We start from the raw sequence: 20,081 nt of genomic DNA on the forward strand, positions 1-20,081 counted from the left end.
ACTGTGCCACAGAGAACATTAGATTACAGGGTTCTAAGCAATGGGTGGCATGTTAAACAACCCTACCACCACCCTAAAATACCATGGACAGCTCACCTAAAGCATCTTTGGTTTTGCAGAACCTTCTAATTCAACACCACATGTTTGAGAGAGATAAGGGAAACGGGTCATTAAAGCACAGGGTGCGGTCCTTGCAAGGACTATTTTAGCCTACCAGAAAGCTGCAGATGTTGTCTCTACCAACTACCAAAGAATGCCTGAGGTCTCCCTATATTTAAGAAGTCTCCACACTGGCATAATGGCACCAATTATACCCATACCAGGGCAGGCCAGTAGGAAATGCAACTCATTATTAAACTGATCACTCACGCAACTGTGACAAACTTGACCCCCTACCATTTTTCAGACTCAATCAAAGAGTTTTCATCCCCGTGTTCTCACAAGTTCTGTGTAATTGTTTTTCTTTTTCACTTAAATTACCTAGGGTGATTTTTTTGGGGGGAGGGGAATAGGAAACCTTTTGGCCATGTTTGCAAACTGTTAACTGCAGTTGCCCTGACCAAGGGAGTCACAAAAGCAACACAACATTCAGGGTCCAGTGCCAAACACACAAGTGTTTAGAGATATAATTCTTCTTCTTTGGCGATCACTCGTAGCCGAGTAAGATTGTCTTCCATAAACACAGTCTTAACAGTTGAGTCTGTAAGTGACTGTGGAGGCCAATTCTGGATCCACACGTCTTTCCAGTGGGGGAATTAGTTCACCTGTCTTCCCAAGTGATGTGTAAAAATTTTTGGAGACACAGATGAGAATGCATAACTGGGCCTTCTTGGTTGTGGCTCCACAACTCCATATTAAAAGTTAGACATTAAGCAGGTCCCACCTCCTGCATTTAAAGGTGGCTTTAAAATGCTTCCGTAAGTTTTTGATGGGGTGCATGGATGAAGGCAGTTAACTGGGGTGTGGGCTAGGTTACTGTTTCATGCTGGTAGTTTTAGTGTTATTATTGCTCACTATGTACTTTAAAAATGAACCTGTAATTTAAAATACTGTAAGCGCTTTGTGAAGGATTTCCTCACAAGGTGGATTATAATATATCATCATCATTATTAAAACATAAATTTTTGTTTCACAACTTGGGACCAAGCATTCCATTCAGGCAAGCAGGCTGGTGTGAGAGGGATTGGCCCTCTGTCCCTTCTTCTGCCACCAGCACAAAAGCCAGGCTCTGGTGGAGAGACGGGACATTCTGTCCCTTCTCTGCCAGAATCTCCCTCCCTATTTTTTACTAGTCTGTCCATCACCTAGCAACCTGCATTACAGTCTTGCTCAGTAAGTAGGGGGTGGGCCTTATGGGCCTTGGATACCTCAGTTGGTTAGACCGTGGTGCTGATAACACCAAGGTTGCAGGTTCGATTCCTGTATGGGACAGCTGCATGTTCCTGCCTTGCAGGGGGTTGGACTAGATGACCCTCAGGGTCCCTTCCAACTCTACAGTTCTATGATTCTATGATCTTCTTCTGCTAGTAGCGCAGAAATGCATAGTGTTAGCTACTTATAACACTTCATAACTTTTTGAGGGCTTATGTACAGTGATGGGTTTGTATCCATTCATGACGGTATGGGTGCATTGATAAGTGCAGTTTCCCTCACCAATCACTCTGGTGAATATCATACACTGAAGTTTCAGACACAATTGATTTATCCCTTTTCTCAAGCTGCATTTGATCAGAGCAAGACGATGCAGGTTAAATGCCTAAAGATAAGAGCAGGGGTCAGCAACCTTTTTCAGCAGGGGGCCAGTCCACCGTCCCTCAGACCATGTGGTGGGCTGGACTATATTTTGAAAAATAGGTAAAGGTAAAGGTACCCCTGCCCGTACGGGCCAGTCGTGACCGACTCTAGGGTTGTGCGCTCATCTCGCTCAAGAGGCCGGGAGCCGGCACCGTCCAAAGACACTTCCGGGTCACGTGGCTAGCGTGACGAAGCTGCACTGGCGAGCCAGCACCAGCACCAGCACCGCACACGGAAACACCGTTTACCTTCCCACTGTAAAGCGGTACATATTTATCTACTTGCACTTAAGGGTGCTTTCGAACTGCTAGGTGGGCAGGAGCTGGGACCGAACGACGGGAGCTCACCCCGCCGCGGGGATTCGAACCGCCGACCATGCAATCGGCAAGTCCTAGGCACTGAGGTTTTACCCACAGCGCCACCCGCGTCCCTATTTTGAAAAATAATAATGAACAAATTCCTATGCCCCACAAATAACCCAGAGATGCATTTTAAATAAAAGGACACATTCTACTCATGTACAAACACGCTGATTCCTGGACCATCCGTCGGTTGGATTTAAAAGGCGATTGGGCTGCATCTGTCCCCTGGACCTTAGGTTGCCTACCCCTGGATAAGAGTGTCCAGCTGTGACTTGGGATATATTTCTGAGACAACCCCCTGCAAACAACAATCCATACTCCAGCGTGCTACAGGGCAGCGTGCAAAGGCAGAAAGAAGATAGAGTGCCCCATCCCTCAGCTACTCATCCTATTTCATTCCACAGAGATCAACAAGGTTATTTGTGTCCGCAATTACACAAAGCCAATCATAAAACAATTCCTACTGATGCACTCCTCCCCAATAAACATTTACGGTACCAAGGAACTATACCCAGACGTGCCATGCAATGCTATCTTAAAAATAAATAAATACAGGAATTTAAGAGCTGCAATTATATATTTTTATCTCTCAAAACTGACCGCACTTTGGACAACAAGGGAAGAGGGCAGAGTGTAATGCAATTTAGCGTTTTAATTTGCATAAAACTAGTGAAAGGACAGTAGTTGAAAGGAACAACACAATAAATAGCGAGCTTATCTCTTTCTCAAGTGGTTGCTACAGCTCCAACCTTGCGTTTCCTTGCAGTCGGATATTCAGATAGCAGACTGGCTTGCTTCAGCCCAGCTTGCTCCTGTAAAGTTTCACAAGAAAACAAAAAAAGAGCCTTTGTACAGAAAGTCAGCTGCTCCAAGCATAACACAGGAAATGTTACATCAACTTGCAACAGTTGTGTCAGCAGCAATTCAATAACCATCAAGAAATGTTGGACCATCTGTTTTAAATGGAAAGGAACTTTGCTTCAGTTATGACACAGACACAACAATGATAGGTCCTGACATCACCACTGCCATCCCTTCAAGTCTGCTGGAGAAAACAGGCTTGCAGCTTTTCAAACTGACCGAAGGATTAAAAATTGCACATATCTGCAACCTCTTTATGCAGCTAGATTCTCAGCAATTATCTGGACAGGTTCTGTAAGAAGTGTCCTAGCTGCTGCTTAAAGAACACCCACATCCCAATTGTGAATTGTGCTAGAGGCTTCTCACATTATAACAAATGAGTATGATTCATGTAATTTTGCATAAATACTTCCAGCCCCACGCATGGGCTTCTGTAGCATTTGCAATACTGTATTTTTGCAAGAACACTGGCGTTAGAAGGGCAGGGAAGGAGGCAGAGTGGGAGAAAACGTTAAGAGGAACCTTGGAATAAGTGGGCGGTCAGTAGGAATTATGCAACACAGAAGCGACACACCCTTTGTCCTAGGACAACATTATCCAAAATTCCATGTTCGTTTCAAGCTCACATACGCCCAGGGGATACACAGAGTTTCCTCATTTTCCTTCTACTGTTGCGTTATAATTATGCACCCTCAGTTACTACTGATAAACAATGCAATTTAGCATTTTAATTTGCATAGAAATTAGTGGAAACAGATGCTGTGCAGAAGCGATGCAGTCTTGACTTAAGAGGGCACAGAATGTTGCTCATTTTGGTTAAGGATTTGGCAGCACCTGCGATGTTGTGTAGAGGACCACTCCACATGGACACAGTACATTTGGTTGCCTGAAGGGCATGCACTGCCTCCACAAGTGCTCTGGGAATTGGTGGGCACCCAACACACATGTCCCACACGCCCAATGGTAGGACCAGAGCAAAGCTTAACACAAATCAACCGTGATGTTAGGTTAAGGAGAATCAACTCAAACACAAGAACAAAAATGGGCAACCATGTTCAAGCAGTGCAGCCCTGATCCCAAAAGCAGGTCGCTCCACACCATCAGTTCCCTTCAGAGCAACCCGAAGGCAGTTCTCTTTTTAATGCAGTTGGTTGGCAGACTGGTAGCTTGGTATTTAGCAGCATTGAGCACCAGTATAGCAAAGCAAAATTATGCCCCAATCATCAGAAAACCAATTAAAATGAAAAGCAAAACCTTAAGCAAAGAAATGCCAACAGCCTGCTGCTCTGACAGTTTAATACAAATGCCATTAACATTGAATTATATTTAAAAGTATGTTTTAGGGAGATGACTGTAGAAGTATTTAATCATGGAGATTTTAAGATGTTGCCCTAGCTGCCAATTCCCAAACTACTCATTACCTCGAGGGTGTCCCTTTTCCTCAAGAACAGTTTCTGTATATAAAATTTCTTTCCCTGTTGAAAGGTGAGTACAGATGGGAGATAAGGTTGTTAATAAGACATGCTACAGAGCACAACAGAAAAGTCATTTTGCAACAATGCCACAAGGAAGGTTTTCTGTTCTCAGTGTCTAAGATTTAATTTTTTAAAAAAATATGTAAGTATATAAATATGGGCGACAGGAATGGACAAACAGTGTTTTTATTCACAGTCCACAGCGGACCTGCCAAAGAGGTTGCTTGTTAGAAAAGGGAACATGGAGTCTCTTCTATAAGCAGCAACTTCCACAAGCTACTAATTTTGCAAGTTTGCTTTGAGTGCAAGCTAATGTGCCAGCTAATGCACGATAGCTCCAGCATTTATTCCAAACTGCATCCATGTCTGCACATAATGCAATAAATAAATTGAGGGTGGCGTATTTCTGGTTCGCAACGTGCAACTTATTTTTACTGCAACATGCTGACAGAAGTATAATATGCTATTGTCAACTTGTGCGTTCCATCTATTATCCAGTCTTACTACGGTGCCACCTGCTGTAATCCTGAAAGCCAAACTGCAGGAATAGACTTAAAACTCAGAAGCTTATTCAAAAAGCCTTTGCAATTGAAACAGAGATACAGATGCCAAATCAATATTATAGACTCTCTCCTTCTGTGTGTGATGGCATTAGTAATATCCAACTAGTCTTTCAAAACATCCACTTTCTGTAGGCTTTTTTTTACTTGTTTGCTCCACTCTAGTACTCTCAAGAATTGGAGCCCAGTGATTTTTAAATGAGGAAAGTAACTCAACTTTCAATTCAGTAAAACCAAGATGAGCTAGTTCTTAAGTCTACATGGAGTAATTTTGGTGGCAAGGAACTGCACCCTGCTGTTCAGCAACCTTGGCAAAACAAATCCCAAGTAGTTTGCCATACCCACTGCTCAAGCACTTGTGCTGGGGGAAAATGTACAGTGGTACCTCGGGTTAAGTACTTAATTCGTTCTGTAGGTCCATTCTTAACCTGAAACTGTTCTTAACCTGAAGCACCACTTTAGCTAATGAGGCCTCCTGCTGCTGCCCCCTCACCAGAGCATGATTTCTGTTCTCATCCTGAAACAAAGTTCTTAACCCGAGGTAATATTTCTGGGTTAGCGGAGTCTGTAAGCTGAAGCGTATGTAACCCGAGGTACCGCTGTATTGAGTTTTAATCAGTTCTGGGAATTTCAGAAGGAACAGTGATCCTAAAACCCAGATGAGAAGACGTTATGATGGGGCACAGGTGATTTGCTGCCAGGAGTCTGCTACAGAGGCCCCTCCCACATCTGCAAAAATCCCTCCCACATTTGCAAAAATCTCTATGGTCATAGATCTAGGCTGCTGGTGGTTTCATCAGTGAGAGTCTCTGAAATGGGGCATTCGAGGGGCGAGTTGGAAGTGGTTCTGGATCTGCTGGATCCAAAGTCTTTGATTCCTCCGAGAAGCTCCAGGACGAATTTGAAGCTGGCAGAGCTAATTCCTCCCTTCCCTCTTGGTTTCAATGGGTGGATTTTTAAAAAATAGAACAGAGAATTGCCTGGGCAAAAATAAATAAAGAGGACAAAGGTAAAATCCCTCCTTGCTCTCAAACCAGCCAGCAAAACTGGCAGACGTTTGAAAATGGCAATCTGCCATTTCAGTCCCCTCACCTTAGCCATGGATGCTTCCTAACTTTCAATATGTCAGAATCACTGATTCTGTAATAAGTTCAGCTTGGAAGAATACATTGATGCAAAGATCAGTCTTAATTATGCAGACATACTGTGGTGGCAAATTGTTTAGTGCCTCTTTTAAAGTTTGAAGCTACTCGTAACTCAAAGGGATAGACGGTCCTTTCTGACATCAGAGCCAGTACTGCACTAGTTAGGAGCACGAAGAAGAAATTAAATATTCCGTTTAAGCAAAGTTGGGTTGCATTGCCACCTGAAAATATTTGGAATGAGATGCAACAAACTGGATTCTTACAACATTCTGATTTGCAAGGGTCAGGGCAATCATGCTTTCTGCAGCATCTTGGGTATCTTTGAAGGAAATGGACTCCAAGGTTTCCCAAGCTTAAGTACTAAAATCCAAGTGTAAATGCCACTACTAGGAAACGAGAAGGTGCAATATGCAAAGTCTTATGGCCTGAGGGACGTACACAAAATCCATGTAACCAGTGCCTGTCCCACTTTTCCCAGGTTCAGGAAGAGATCAGCACGGACACATCAATATCCCCAATACTGAGAACAAGTTAGACCCCCTCCCACAGAGCTGCATGTTCTGAAACCATTCGCTTTTAGGACAAAAATGTTGAAATTAGTAGTATATCCATGAGTACGCGGGTGGCGCTGTGGGTTAAACCACAGAGCCTAGGGCTTGCCGATCAGAAGGTTGGCGGTTCGAATCCCCGCGACGGGGCGAGCTCCCGTAGCTCGGTACCTGCTCCTGCCAACCTAGCAGTTCGAAAGCACGTCAAAGTGCAAGTAGATAAATAGGTACCACTCTGGCAGGAAGGTAAATGGCGTTTCCGTGTGCTGCTCTGGTTCGCCAGAAGTGGCTTAGTCATGCTGGCCACATGACCCGGAAGCTGTATACCGGCTTCCCTGACAATAAAGCGAGATGAGCGCCGCAACCCCAGAGTCAGTCACGACTGGACCTAATGGTCAGGGGTCCCTTTACCTTTACCTTAGTATATCCATGAACAGTTTTAGTTCTAATTCAGGCTTCCAAAGGACACAAGGAGAAATAAATGGGCAAGGGGCTGCATTTGTCAGTTGTCCGCAATATCCTCATGCCTTTCAATTCCACCCCCTGACCTTTTTGTGTTGATGGAGGCTCTTCATGTGTTCTTCCGAACACACTTAGAACCTCTCCACAAGCAGGAACTTGGCTTGGCTACTGCAACACAGCGGCTGGAAAATAACACACCCGTCTCAAGTAGTAGGATTCATAAATAGCAGCCAAATACTGTAAATTTATTGAGAAAACCATTTTTTTGCAAAAGTGGATTACAACTGATTTAACCACAATGGTTTTTTTCTTTCTTTCTTCCTATAAAAGTAGATTTAACAAGCCAGTTTGTTGACCTGTGGCATATCTACACAGAACTGTAGGTTTGCAAACATGACATGGAATGTATAAAACCATTCAGGGTAGTTGAAGATGACAAACTGTTATGTATCAATTATTCACTTTTATAGCTAGCTTTACTACCTACAAAAGAGAAGAAACAGATGTTATCACATTTTTTTAAAAAATACTTATTTTTCCAGAAAAAAGGAGGAGATTTAGAGGTTTTTATTCAAATATGAATAGGTATGCAAAAGGCCTAAGACTATTTTTTAATGCAAAAATCAAAGTTAATAGAGATGGTAAAAACACAATTAGCAACCTTGAGGTGCAATAGAGAGGGCTTTCTTTTTGATCAGATGTAATCCCTCACCTAAAATTTAAAAGCCATTTTAAAAAAGAGAATGGCATGCTAGGGATCAGCATGATGGTCTTTGGGGGGGGCATGAAATGAAGCTTAAGGAAATTTGACCTCTTTTAATCATGAGTGTATCACTGTGCCTTCTCCTCAAGGAGCCAACAGCTATTTCAGCTGCTTAAAACGGTGCTGTATTTCAAATTCCGTAAACTACATCTGAATAAGAACCATGACTCTCTGCATTCAAACTAGTTTGCCACAATTCAGTGCCACTGGAGACTTTGAGAAAACACAACTAGCAACTTGCTTAACATTCAGACATTTCTTTGCCACATACCTGTGAAACCTGGTCAAATCTGAAAGAAGCTATCCTATATAATATGCACCTCTTTTCTATACCAGACACTGCTTCACTGCGTGCACATACTCTGTGGGTAAACATTTCAGGCAACATAACAACTGCGTTCCTGCTAATTCAAGGTTGTTGTTTTTACAAACCAAACCAAACAGCACCTTATTTGTGGTTTCCCACTTGTATCCTAATGAACTCTTTAATCTTTTGAGGAGGGGGGAAGCAAAAGCAGCATCAAGTATGATTCCCAGATTAAGTCATAGCTTAAACACATATCTGTAAAATGAACTAGGTCCTAATGTATGCTAAAGAAACAACAGCATACAAATTCCAAATGTGTCACTTCTGGTTGAGTTCTTCCTTGCATCTTCATACCCCCAATTTCCCCCCCAATGAGAGAGTCTATCCTTTCTGAAACGTTCCACACTTCAGTCCAGCAGAGGCAAGTGAAAAATGTTTGTGGGAATACAGTAGTTTAATGTTCTTGTCTAGCAACCCTTGAGTGACATTGAAAGAAGGTAACCGTCACGTTTAGAAAAAAAACAACACCCTACAAATAAGTTATATAAAGTTCTGAAATCATCTCCACTTCTGAGGCAGCCTTACCAGAGACTTATTGGGTTCCTTCCTCTCCCTTTCAAAGCACCTTTTAAAGAGTAGTACAGATGTAAGAATATTTTTTTCCCTATTATAAGCTATTTGCATCTTTTTTTTCTTAAAGAATCACATTTGAATGATTATAAAAAATTATCTATTGTAACAACATAGGTCCAGCTACACTGAAAAAAATTACACCGCTTATTTGAAATACATTTCATTTTAGAAACAGGCTACTAAATAGGTCTATACAAAAACTCTAAAATAATTCTTCCGTATTAAAATAAAGAGTGTGTTAGGAGAACTACTCAAATGGGATTAAGTTTTGTTTACCGTCTTTTTCCTATAATGCTTGATATTCTGCGATCATGTGGCTGGCTCACTCCATAACCAGCACACACACACACGCGCGCGCACAACCACACACACACACAACCACACACGCACACACACACAAAAAAAAAAAGCTGAAAAGAAATTAACAAATACACAGTGATAATTAATGCTCTGGGATTTAGTCTCACAGTCTCTGATTAGTACAAAGGAAACCAGGCTCATCCCCTCTTTGAGGAGAAAGTCCGGGATATAAAAGCAAGCATACCTCATCAGCTGATATGAAATTATAAAAAATTTCACAAGTCTCAGTCATTTTGAAATCTAAAAAAGTCAACAGTAAAACGTGCAAGCCGAGTTGGGCTTCTGTCCTATCGGTTCCCCTGGGCTTGATGACCACTTTGCAGAACAGTCAAGATGCATGTGAAGTTCTTTCCCTTGGGGCGGCAGAAGCCACCGCGAGATTTCTTGAGAAGGGAGCACTTCCAGGTTCTCAAGACCAACTGAACGGCAGGCAGAAGACAAAAGCAGTTAGTGGTGCTGTACTGAACTGTTTTTCTCCGCTAGGTGTCGTAGAAAACTGTCTTCGCCTTGGCCCCTATGATTTAAAGGCTCACTCTTAAACAGAGCAGGAGGTGGGGGTAAATGAGGGACGGGGGGCACAGGGACAGGGAGGTGATGTGGATGGTGGGGGTGGAGGTGCAGGTGAGAATATGGATGGGCAATGGGGCGGGGTGGAAGCGTGCTCACTGGGTTCATATTGATTGGTGGAGTAGGAGCAGGGACGTTCTGTGTGTTCGCAATGGAAGGTACAGTGGTGGCAGGAGAGCTTGTGGCTAGTGTGATCTGGGCAGCTGGTGGCACGTTAACAGGACTGGTAACACGGAAGCACTTCTCCTTGTGTGCCTTGAGCATGTTGGAAAAGCGGAACCGCTGGCCGCACACGTCACATGGATATGGCTTCTCCCCTGTGTGAGTTCTGCGGTGTCTCTTCATGTTGGGGCGGCTGGTGAAGCTTTTGCCACAGATTTCACAGATAAAAGGCTTCTCTCCTGTTGGAAAATTGAAGGTGGAAATTCATTCTCCACCTACCTCAATCAGATATTCATTAACCGTAGGAAAAAACAGATCTACAATCAAAAACTTGTCAAAGGCTGAGGAATATATTAGGTGCTATGTTAAAGGACTCAAGACTTTAAATCACACAAAAATGATCTTAGCTAAGCAATGCTTATGATGCCAACTTGGTTTAAATCCTTGATGCTTCTCTGCTTTTCATGCCCAAAGGCTGCACTTCTCCAGTTCCTTGACTCTCAATATAAAATGGGAGCTATCCAAACACTCTTTCCACCCCTCATCCTTCAACACAGCCCTAAACCTTCTCCACCACAGTCTTGCTTGCAGAGACGACCATGTGCCCCAGGGTCCTATCCCTTCCAATTTCAGTTTGCCATCTCCCCAATTATTCTTCCTTTTCAGCAGAATATAATCAGCCTATTCTCCAGCTCCTTCTGTATTGTGTTCAAATGAATCAGCAAGACAAAAAGTCCTCTCTTGACCTATTCCACCCTTCTATCTATGGTCACATTTTTTCTTTTAGATCTTTCCTCCAAATTCCCGGAATACGGACTCTATTCTTGCTGTCTTATCCACCTCTTCTCTCAACCTACCACAACTGGCTCCTGCTTTCTGCACTCAATGTAACCTGCTTTATAAGTAGGCAGACCATCTGGTTGTCAGTACACTCTGGATAGCAGCAGCCCTCCAAGGTTCCAGAACCCGTCTTTCCCCCTGAAAGCGGACAGGGCCCATGTGTCACTGCAACTTTCACTTCGGCCTCCCATTTACTAACCTCAGTTCTTTCCTGTTTAGCTAACAACTCATTCACCTCTATCATTCAGACGATGCAACACATTGTTCCAAATCCCTATGTTCTTTTCCCATCCCCTTCTGTTTCCAGCACAAACACATGCTTAAAGCTCTCCAGCTCCCATAACTTTCCATACTGGATGCTGCTCTTTAAGGCCATAACTTCTCTCAGAGCACAAAAACTCTCCTCTAAACCTGTATTTTCTGGGAAACCTGGATCTTAACCATTTGCATTTCCCCACGTGCAATTCTGTTTCCTTATGTTTGGTTGTTGTTTACCCTTGACTTTCCTCCACTGTACTTCAAAATTTTTAGACTGGGCAAGAACCTATCTTTTTCTTTTCATGTTCTGTATTATTGTTATGAATAAAACCGAGGGGTACATGCTGATGAATCTCTTTATTGTGGACTGCGTATGACCTTTTCTGGTCTAGTGCAGAGTTTCCCAAACTTGGGTCTCCAGCTGTTTTTGGACTACAACTCCCATCATCCCTAGCTAGAAGGACCAGTCGTCACAAGATGATGGGAACTGTAGTCCTAAAACAGCTGGAAACCCAAGTTTGGGAAACCCTGTCCAGTGTACTTTCACATTATAGAATAAAAAAAGTACATCTTTACCAGTGTGGGTTTTCATGTGCTCATCGAAGTACTGCTTCATGTTGAAGTCTTTCCCACACCACTGACACATAAACTGCTTGTGTCCAATGTGGATGCTCATGTGGGAACGGAGCTGGTACTTGTACTGAAACCTTTCATCACAGTTCTAAAAGAAACAAGAGGGTACAAGTCTTTCATTTGCAAAAATCAGGGTAAAATAAGCTATAATACAGCAGCAATGTATCCCATTGTGAAGAGACCAAAAAGGCTCTCATTCTGATTTAGCTTTCATTCTGCCTTACCACACACAGTTTCAAGGCTGCTAAGGCTATCATAAAAATAATTGCAATAAAAGCCTGTTGGGCTAATAAGTTCCCAGGATAGTTTGCATACTATTTCAAAAAATTTCAAAAAATTACACTGTAAAGACTTGATCAGTTTATTGTGTTGGGAGAAAGGAAACAAAAATATTCTTTCATATTTATGGACTTAAGGGCAAGGTGGAAAATTTGTAGTGGTATATGTAGAGAGCAGGAAATGAAAAGGGAGAACTTTGTTCTATTTCATTCCCAAGTCGAAACACCCAAGAATCAAGCTTTCGAAAGGTAAGAATCAAAGTAAGCCGCAATACTGATGCACATACTGGATTGTGTCCAACAAAGTCATTCCATTCACGCAAGAACATCTGCCTGCACAATGGAACTTCTTCTTCCCCTACCCAATTTTTGCAGATAACATTTTGGGGGGAAGGCAAAAGCTTCAATTTGCTTTTCTATAAGACTATTTCTTTCTCGCTTTCACCTTTGACAATCCCATTTTCCGCATCTCTAAATCTACACTTATACTCAGTTTTATTCTTCTGCTGCCTACGCTAAGATAAAATAGTCAGAATTTGCTGTATGATGGCAAGAGCATGGTCAGCCAGTCAGCTGTAGTGCCTTACCATATAAGTGAAGTGCATTTTACAGTGTCCCTGCTACTTCACACTGTGATGATATGGCACAATTAATCTCACAGTCGGGCAGCAGACAAGCAACAAACAGTCGGCAATATCCGGTCTAGATGTTTGTTCTCCATTGTGCACGTTTTTCAAAGTCAAAGTAATTCCCAACTCTAACTGCACCCTGAATTAGCAAGAGTGCATACCTCACACCGGAAAGGCTTCTCTCCCGAATGCTGCAGGGAATGAACTTTGAGTGACATACTGCGTTTGAAGGATTTTCCACAGGTTTCACATGTAAATGGCATGTCCTTAGTGTGTGCTGAAAAGACAAATTTGGGAACAAGTATTTAGAGAGGAGAATCAGTAAGTGGTGAAAACAATGCTTAGTTCGATCCAGAATTCCACTCTGCTGTGATGGGCAAAAAAAAAAAGAGGTTGGAAAGGGTCAAAAAGCCACTGAGTCAAATCTCATATACTGACAAAGGACTCTTCAAACCAACATACTAATATCCATAACTGATGTTTATTTTATTTCTATAATGCCCTTCAGCCAGAATGCTTCCAGGATGGTTTATAAGAAAATAATTACAATATAAACGAAATAAAACAATATCATAATTAGATTTTCCAAATCCGTTTCTCCCCCGGAAAAAAAATCAGCCCCCCCCATTTTTCTGGGTTTTTCCCAGGCCTTCCCATCTCTAGTCACAATAAGAACCAGCAATTTAAAATGGCATGTGAAATTTGAACCATAAAAAGCCCATTGCTGCGCACAACAGCCCCAGAGGAGGAGGGACTCAAAGAACACATCAGATATGTCCATAGAGCCATTACTAATTGAGAAAAAGGCTAATAATCAGACCATGAGAAAAACTTTCTTCTGCTGAAAATCTTTATAAGACCCCAGGGATAAAAGTAAAAAAACTACATACATAAGACAATATCAAGGAAGAAAGCAGCCTTTTACTATCATGCCTACCCTGCTCAACATCACACTAGTAATCTTAAACTTCCCAGGTATATTATTGGGTAAAATAACACACATCAAAGTCAGCACTTGGTGCTCCTGCACTGAGCAGATTTAACAAAACAACTGAATAATAAGGTAGCCTGGCTTTAGAAATGTCAAGTTGGAATATAAGATCTGGTATGATCTTCTAGGTTGCTGGTTAAACAAGTTATTCATTACTGAGCCAGAGTTCTGAGCAGGATGCTGTTGTAACCTTTGTGTCTTGGGCAGATTCTGCTGTAACTCAGCTTTGTCGAAGAAAATGTTTACTAAGTAAGAACCTGGTAGGAAGGAAATAGTGTCAGACTTCAGACCTGATAAGACTTGAGTTCAGATTCCCCCCTGAGGGTATGAAACTCACTGAGAGAGCTAGTCTCTCTCCCTCTCTCCTACCTTATAGGGTTGTTGCGAGGCCCACGTGCAGATGTGTTTGCATTCTTGCGCATGGATTTGATTTGCAACTGGGACAGCCGTGCCTGGACTGGGAGAGCCTGGCCACAGTTCAGGCACTGGTGACTTCAAGGCTGGATTACCGCAATGCACTCTCGTTGGGACTTCCCTTGTGTTTCATGCAGAAGCTGCAGTTAGTGCAGAATGCTGCAGCCTGGTTGCTGACAGGCCCTGTCTGCATGGAACACCTCTGCTCAGAGATCTACCGGGCCAAGTTCAAGGCGTTAACTTTAACCACAGGACCCACACTTCAGAACTCCCTTCTTAAAACATTTTTGTTTAGGCAAAACCGATGCAGACCATGTAGAAGTTGAGTTGTATCTCTTTGTTATTATTTTAGTAATTATGTTTGAAATTGTTTTTATTTCTTTTAATTGAGAATCTGAATGTTTGATTTTTGTTCTGTTGACAGCTCTGTTGTTTTCACCATCGAATGGTATATAAATTTTGCAAATCAGAAGAACAGAATTTGAATTTCAGAGCAAAGGTAGTTTTGCTGGTGCAGGTAACAGCACTGATCTCACCAATAGCTCAGCTGGTTACAGCATGGTGCTAGCAATGCCAAGCTTGCTAGTTCAATCCCTGTAAGGGACAGCTGCATATTCCTGCATTGCAGGGGGTTGGACTAGATGACCCTCAGGGTTCCTTCAAACTCTGCAATGTTTTTTCCCATGTGAACATTTTGTTGACAAGGGTATTTCCCTCCACATTTTGGCCTCAGCTGCAAATAGAGATGGCAATGGCTGATGAGAATAAGGTTACAGTACTGGAGAGGAGACATAGACAGATCATTTGTCTATTTATAACCCAGGAGGCACTGGCAACAGTATAAGGAAAGTACTTTGAACGTTCTCGGAAACAAGCAGCAGAGAGATAAGGAACCACAATATGGGCAGCAAAAACTCACCAACCATGTGCTTTCGCACGTGAGCCATTGTGTAGAACTTCTTCTCGCATATCTCACAGGAGAACTTTTTCTCTGCATACCCATGGACAATCTTGATATGCTCATGGAGGGACCATAGCTTCTTGAACGATTTATTACAGGAAACACACTGAGGATGGACGGGACAAAGAAGTGCAATTCACACAGAGCTCATTTCAGATGGGACAAGCCAGCTGTAACCGAAATGCAGTGAAATACGGAAGGAAACCACAACCCTAGATACATTATTTTGTGGCAACTGCTGAAATGCCACCCACTTCACTGTAATTCTGCTGCGCCGGCAGAGCTCAAAAGCTAAAAGTCCGATTAAAGAATGAGTGGGTTATTCTTGGACTTATATCGCCACCTGCTGCTTCCGAACAGCAGATACATCGAGATTAAAAACCTGGTGGCTGTGATGGGAGTAAAACCAATCCAAGAATTGTGTGGATGGGAAAGAAAGATTAGGATTACACTATTACAAACCCTATTCAGAGGCTAAAATATAACTTGTACTAGCTGGTCTAGAAGTATGCATGCACACGAAAGCTTATACCCAGAACAAACTTAGTTGGTCTCTACTGGACAATTTTTAAATTTATTTTAGCTGGTTTAGAGACAGTGATATTCTAACTCAGATAGATGCCAGCAGGATTTCATTTAAACACAGTGATTGGAACTTGTGAAGTCTAGAAAGCCCCATATTATGCAAACAGAGTAAATCTAAAGTGAAGCATATTTGCCTTTCTTATCCAGATTCTAGGAATCGCCAGAGTTTGGACAGTAACTGGGACTGGAAGGAAGGAGTAGAACATAACATCCAAATGTTTTCCTTCTACCAGGGATTTATGACAAATTAATCACATCTAAATAAGTTAATGTAAGTTGGAAGTAATGACCCTTGGTTGCAAAGGGAGACAAATTTGAACTTATCAATTAGTAGTCAAAATAATTTTTGTTGTTTTAATAACTAATGTCTCCATTTTCTCCAAACACAACTCCAAAATGGCTTAGAAAAGTAAAAATTGGATCAGCGCAGCAAATAAAACACCCTGTAACACAATTTACATCAAGTACTAGACAACATGATTATGAGCTAGGAATGCATATAGGCACAAACCTTAACACAACCCCCAATGGCCCAGTTATGCACATGGCCATGTGTACTGTGAGCTTAAAAACTGAACTTCTATACCAAGAAAAGCAGCATTTTAAACAGAAATAATTAATATTTTCTCCTAATACTTTAAAGAACTTTGAAGATTTCTAACTCAACCCCTGGCATCCTTCGAACTAGCTAGCCCACTCACAGTCCACCTTAGTGGGCTTCAGGTTGTGGCTCTTCTCTGATTTACTTGTAGGATTCAGGGAGATAGATATGGAGACAGAAGTTAATTGGATTCCAGTTCCAACTGAACATGGCAGGAGGATTGTCCTAGCTGAGACAGTGGTAGCAGAATGAGGAGTTGGAACTAGTGAAGTGAAGCAGCAGCAGCTTCTGTGCTTCCGTGTACCAAAATCATACCCAGGTACAAAACTGGAACCTGGAATAGCAGAGGACTTCTTGGAGGGATGAATGAAAACAACCGGATCCCAGCAATAATATCAAGCACTTGGAATACAGCAATTACAAATCTATTGAACACATGAGGCTTCCCTGATCCAAAGCAAGATCCAGTTCTTTAGCCATGGTACTTAGCTCCAGTGTCTGAGGAATGACACTTCTGCGAGTCTTCCACTTCTTAGCCACCAGATGCAGGTATGTCACCACCCAAACAGGCAACAGCTTAAAAGGCGGCCCATAGTAGGAGCTTCAGAAGGTTTGCCTATTAGTTCCCTTAGTCCTTTGCTACAGATGATAAATGTTAACACAATCAGAATAGCTGGCTTCTGAGTACAGGAACCCTAAGGAAGAGAGCTAGCAGTTGCTAGCGCAAAGTCCTGCCAACTCATTCATCAAACATTTGCTCCCACAAGGACCCCATTTTCATATTTATTCCTGGACTGCTTACAGGCCCTGCAACCCCAGAAGTTTCTTGACAGAGTTCAATCTGCTCTGCTACAGATAAGACTGCCCAAAAACTCTGCCTGGTTCTTGGAAACAGCCTATACTTTGACTCATCAAATCTGATATAGTATTCCTGCAATGCAACACCTGATGCAATGACTATTTACACAGGCACCAGATTAAGAGACACTGATACCCTTTGTACATTTATCCCATTAAAAAAAAATTAAACAGCATAAGCAAATTCAAAATACACATCAATATACTGAATGCTTTTATCCAGAAGGTTTTAGATTTATACAATCACTTCAAGATCCAGCACAGCGTTCACCCTGGACTAGTACCCCAGATTCTGAGCTCCCCCCCCTTTTAAAGCAAGTCACTAGCCCCCCTAGAAAGGAGGTTATGGGGCAAAACGTGCAGGAATCTTCTAAGTGATTTCTGTGAAATGAGTGAGCGTGATGTGGCCATCTTGTACATTTTTCCTGGTACTGTTCTTAAAACAGCAACAACATTTGAATGTATGTGTATGGCTGTCTGGCTAATTTTATGTTACGCCATTCCCCATGGCACCTATTTTGTATTATGCCAAGTCTAGTGACACCCATTTTGTGTTATGCAACATGTCCCCATGACAGCCATTTTGTGATTGGTGCCCTTAGCACTTTCTCAAAAATTGAAACACTTCTACTGGTTCAAAAAGGTTGGCAACCCCATTCTAGCAGTAGCCTAAGCCTAAAACATGTCAATGAGTTTACGAGTAACTTCAAATAGCTAACCACATTTACAGACCGATTTGATTCAGATTTACTCATAAGCCCAAATTCAACAGGACTTAACCATCAGAATTGCTGGTTTAATTGCTGTACCTTAGCAAGCCAATGTAATAAGGATGTAATAAGGTAATGAAACTTTTGTCAAATGGGCAATGACAGTTGTTCGATTGTCTTCCTTGTGACAATTTACCTTCAGATTTAAACAGCAATACGAGGGCACATGCTTTCGCATTGAAAAGGTCCCACGTTTAATATCTGGCATCTCCAATAGGTATGGGAGATTCTTGTCTGAAATATTGGAGAGTCACTGCCAACACAATACTGGGTTAGACAAATCAATGATCTGACTCAGAATGAGGCAGCTTCTGTCTGTCAGTGGCCTGATCCACATGCCACTTCAAAACCAGGGGTGGGGAACATGGGTCAAATCCTTATCGCTCCTACATCCTTGTGGGCCAAAGCTGACGGGTGGGCAGGGCTGTTTGCACAACATCACAGTGCCATCAGGTGATGGTCACCAGAAGTTCAATGCAGCCTGGGAGTCATTTTGGACTCGCACCTGTCCAGGAAGGCGCAGGTCAATTCTGTGTCCAGGGCAGCTGTTAACCAGCTCCATCTGGAACGCAGGCTGAGACCCTATCTGCCTGAGGACTGTCTCGCCAGAGTGGTGCATGCTCTAGTTATGCATGCACTTGGACTACTGCAATGCACTCTATGTGGGGCTACCTTTGAAGGTGACCTGGAAACTGCAACTAATCCAGAATGCAGCAGCTAGACTGGTGACTGGGAGCGGCCACCGAGACCATATAACACTGGTCTTGAAAGACCTACACTGGTTCCCAGTATGTTTCCGGGCACAATTCAAAGTGTTGGTGCTGACCTTCAAAGCCCTAACAGCCTTGGCCCAGTACAGTAGTACCTTGGGTTAAATACTTAATTCGTTCCGGAGGTCTGTTCTTAACCTGAAACTGTTCTTAACCTGAAGCACCACTTTAGCTAATGGGGCCTCCTGCTGCCACCACGCCACCGGAGCATGATTTCTGTTCTCATCCTGAAGCCAAGTTCTTAACCTGAGGTACTATTTCTGGGTTATCAGAGTCTGTAACCTGAAGCGTATGTAACCTGAAGCATATGTAACCCAAGGTACCACTGTACCTGAAGGAGCATCTCCACCCCCATCGTTCTGCCTGGACACTGAAGTCCAGCGCTAAGGGCTTTCTGGCGGTTCCCTCATTGCGAGAAGCCAAGTTACAGGGAACCAGGCTGTGGGCCTTCTCGGTAGTGGCACCTGCCCTGTGGAACGCCCTCCCACCAGATGTCAAAGAGGAAAAAAACTATCAAACTTTTAGAAGACACCTGAAGGCAGCTCTGTTTAGGGAAGCTTTTAATGTTTGACAGACTATTGTATTTTAATATTTTGTTGGAAGCCCCCCAGAGTAGCTGGGGAAACCCAGCCAGATGGGCAGTGTGTGTGTGTGTGTGTGTGTGTGTATATATAAAAATAATAATAATAAATATAATATAATACAATGCACCATGAAGGGCTTGCAAAGAGCATCTCACTAACCAACAAGCTTGATGGTTGGCATTGTCTGCCTTGGGAGACAATGAAGAAGTGTGCCTTTGGGGGGGTGACGTCAAACGGCTGAGAGGTTGCAGTTCCAGACAACCATACACATGACATAATGCTAAGCCAAAAGCAGGAGATGAACACTGCAACCACAATTTCAGCAACATGCACTGTCAAATTTAAATAATAGTTTAACAGAGCAAACCAGGCCATGGGAACAAATTCACGACCATGTTTTTGGCATGTTTATGGAGGGTTGTGGGGCACCTTAGGAGAATGAGCGAGTTTGGAGGGCAAACATTTTGGGTGGCACATTTTTTTTGTTTGGGGGGGGGGGAGAGAAGAAATTCACTGCTTATGGCTATGAGATGCCTGAAGTAGTTTTTCCTTTTATATACTTAAAAAGTTATGCTGCTGTTGTTTCTGGGCTGAGAGATCAGCTTTATGGTTCCCTTCTCACTTCTTTGCCATACAGTTCATTTTTCAAAGCTGTAAGGCTGATTATTTATCAACAAAGCTTTGAGCTGCAGCTTGGTTTTTTAAAAGTACTCAAGGAAACACTAAAATTGTCCCCAGCCCCTCATAAATGTAAACAGGAAAGTCTTTACCTGAAATCAAAGCACTTTCCCTCTTCACTTGGAAGTCCCTGATATTCTCTCCCCACCTTCACCAACGGACACAAATTATGTAAGGTGAGAAAGGGGGCTCTGTCCCGCCGTAGCTACACGTGAGACTTATTTGTTAAGTA

The 20,081-nt window shown here is 42.6% G+C and overlaps 1 protein-coding gene across 2 annotated transcripts in view; it reads right to left on the reverse strand.

Moving 5' to 3' along the window:
- Positions 1–7,418: 7,418 nt before the first annotated feature.
- Positions 7,419–20,081, reverse strand: part of ZNF652 (zinc finger protein 652) — a 35,871-nt gene continuing 23,208 nt past the window's right edge. For both annotated transcript variants that reach the window (XM_083469834.1, XM_083469833.1), the window contains exons 3-6: positions 14,962–15,109; positions 12,799–12,914; positions 11,674–11,818; positions 7,419–10,238 (exon numbers count right to left, since the gene is read on the reverse strand). In XM_083469834.1, coding sequence (XP_083325960.1) covers positions 9,718–10,238; positions 11,674–11,818; positions 12,799–12,914; positions 14,962–15,109 — 930 coding nt within the window. In that variant the 3' untranslated portion in view covers positions 7,419–9,717. The remainder of the gene's footprint in view (positions 10,239–11,673; positions 11,819–12,798; positions 12,915–14,961; positions 15,110–20,081) is intronic.

Source organism: Podarcis liolepis (assembly GCF_965112155.1).
Source record: "Podarcis liolepis genome assembly, chromosome: 13".
Classification (NCBI taxonomy): domain Eukaryota; kingdom Metazoa; phylum Chordata; class Lepidosauria; order Squamata; family Lacertidae; genus Podarcis; species Podarcis liolepis.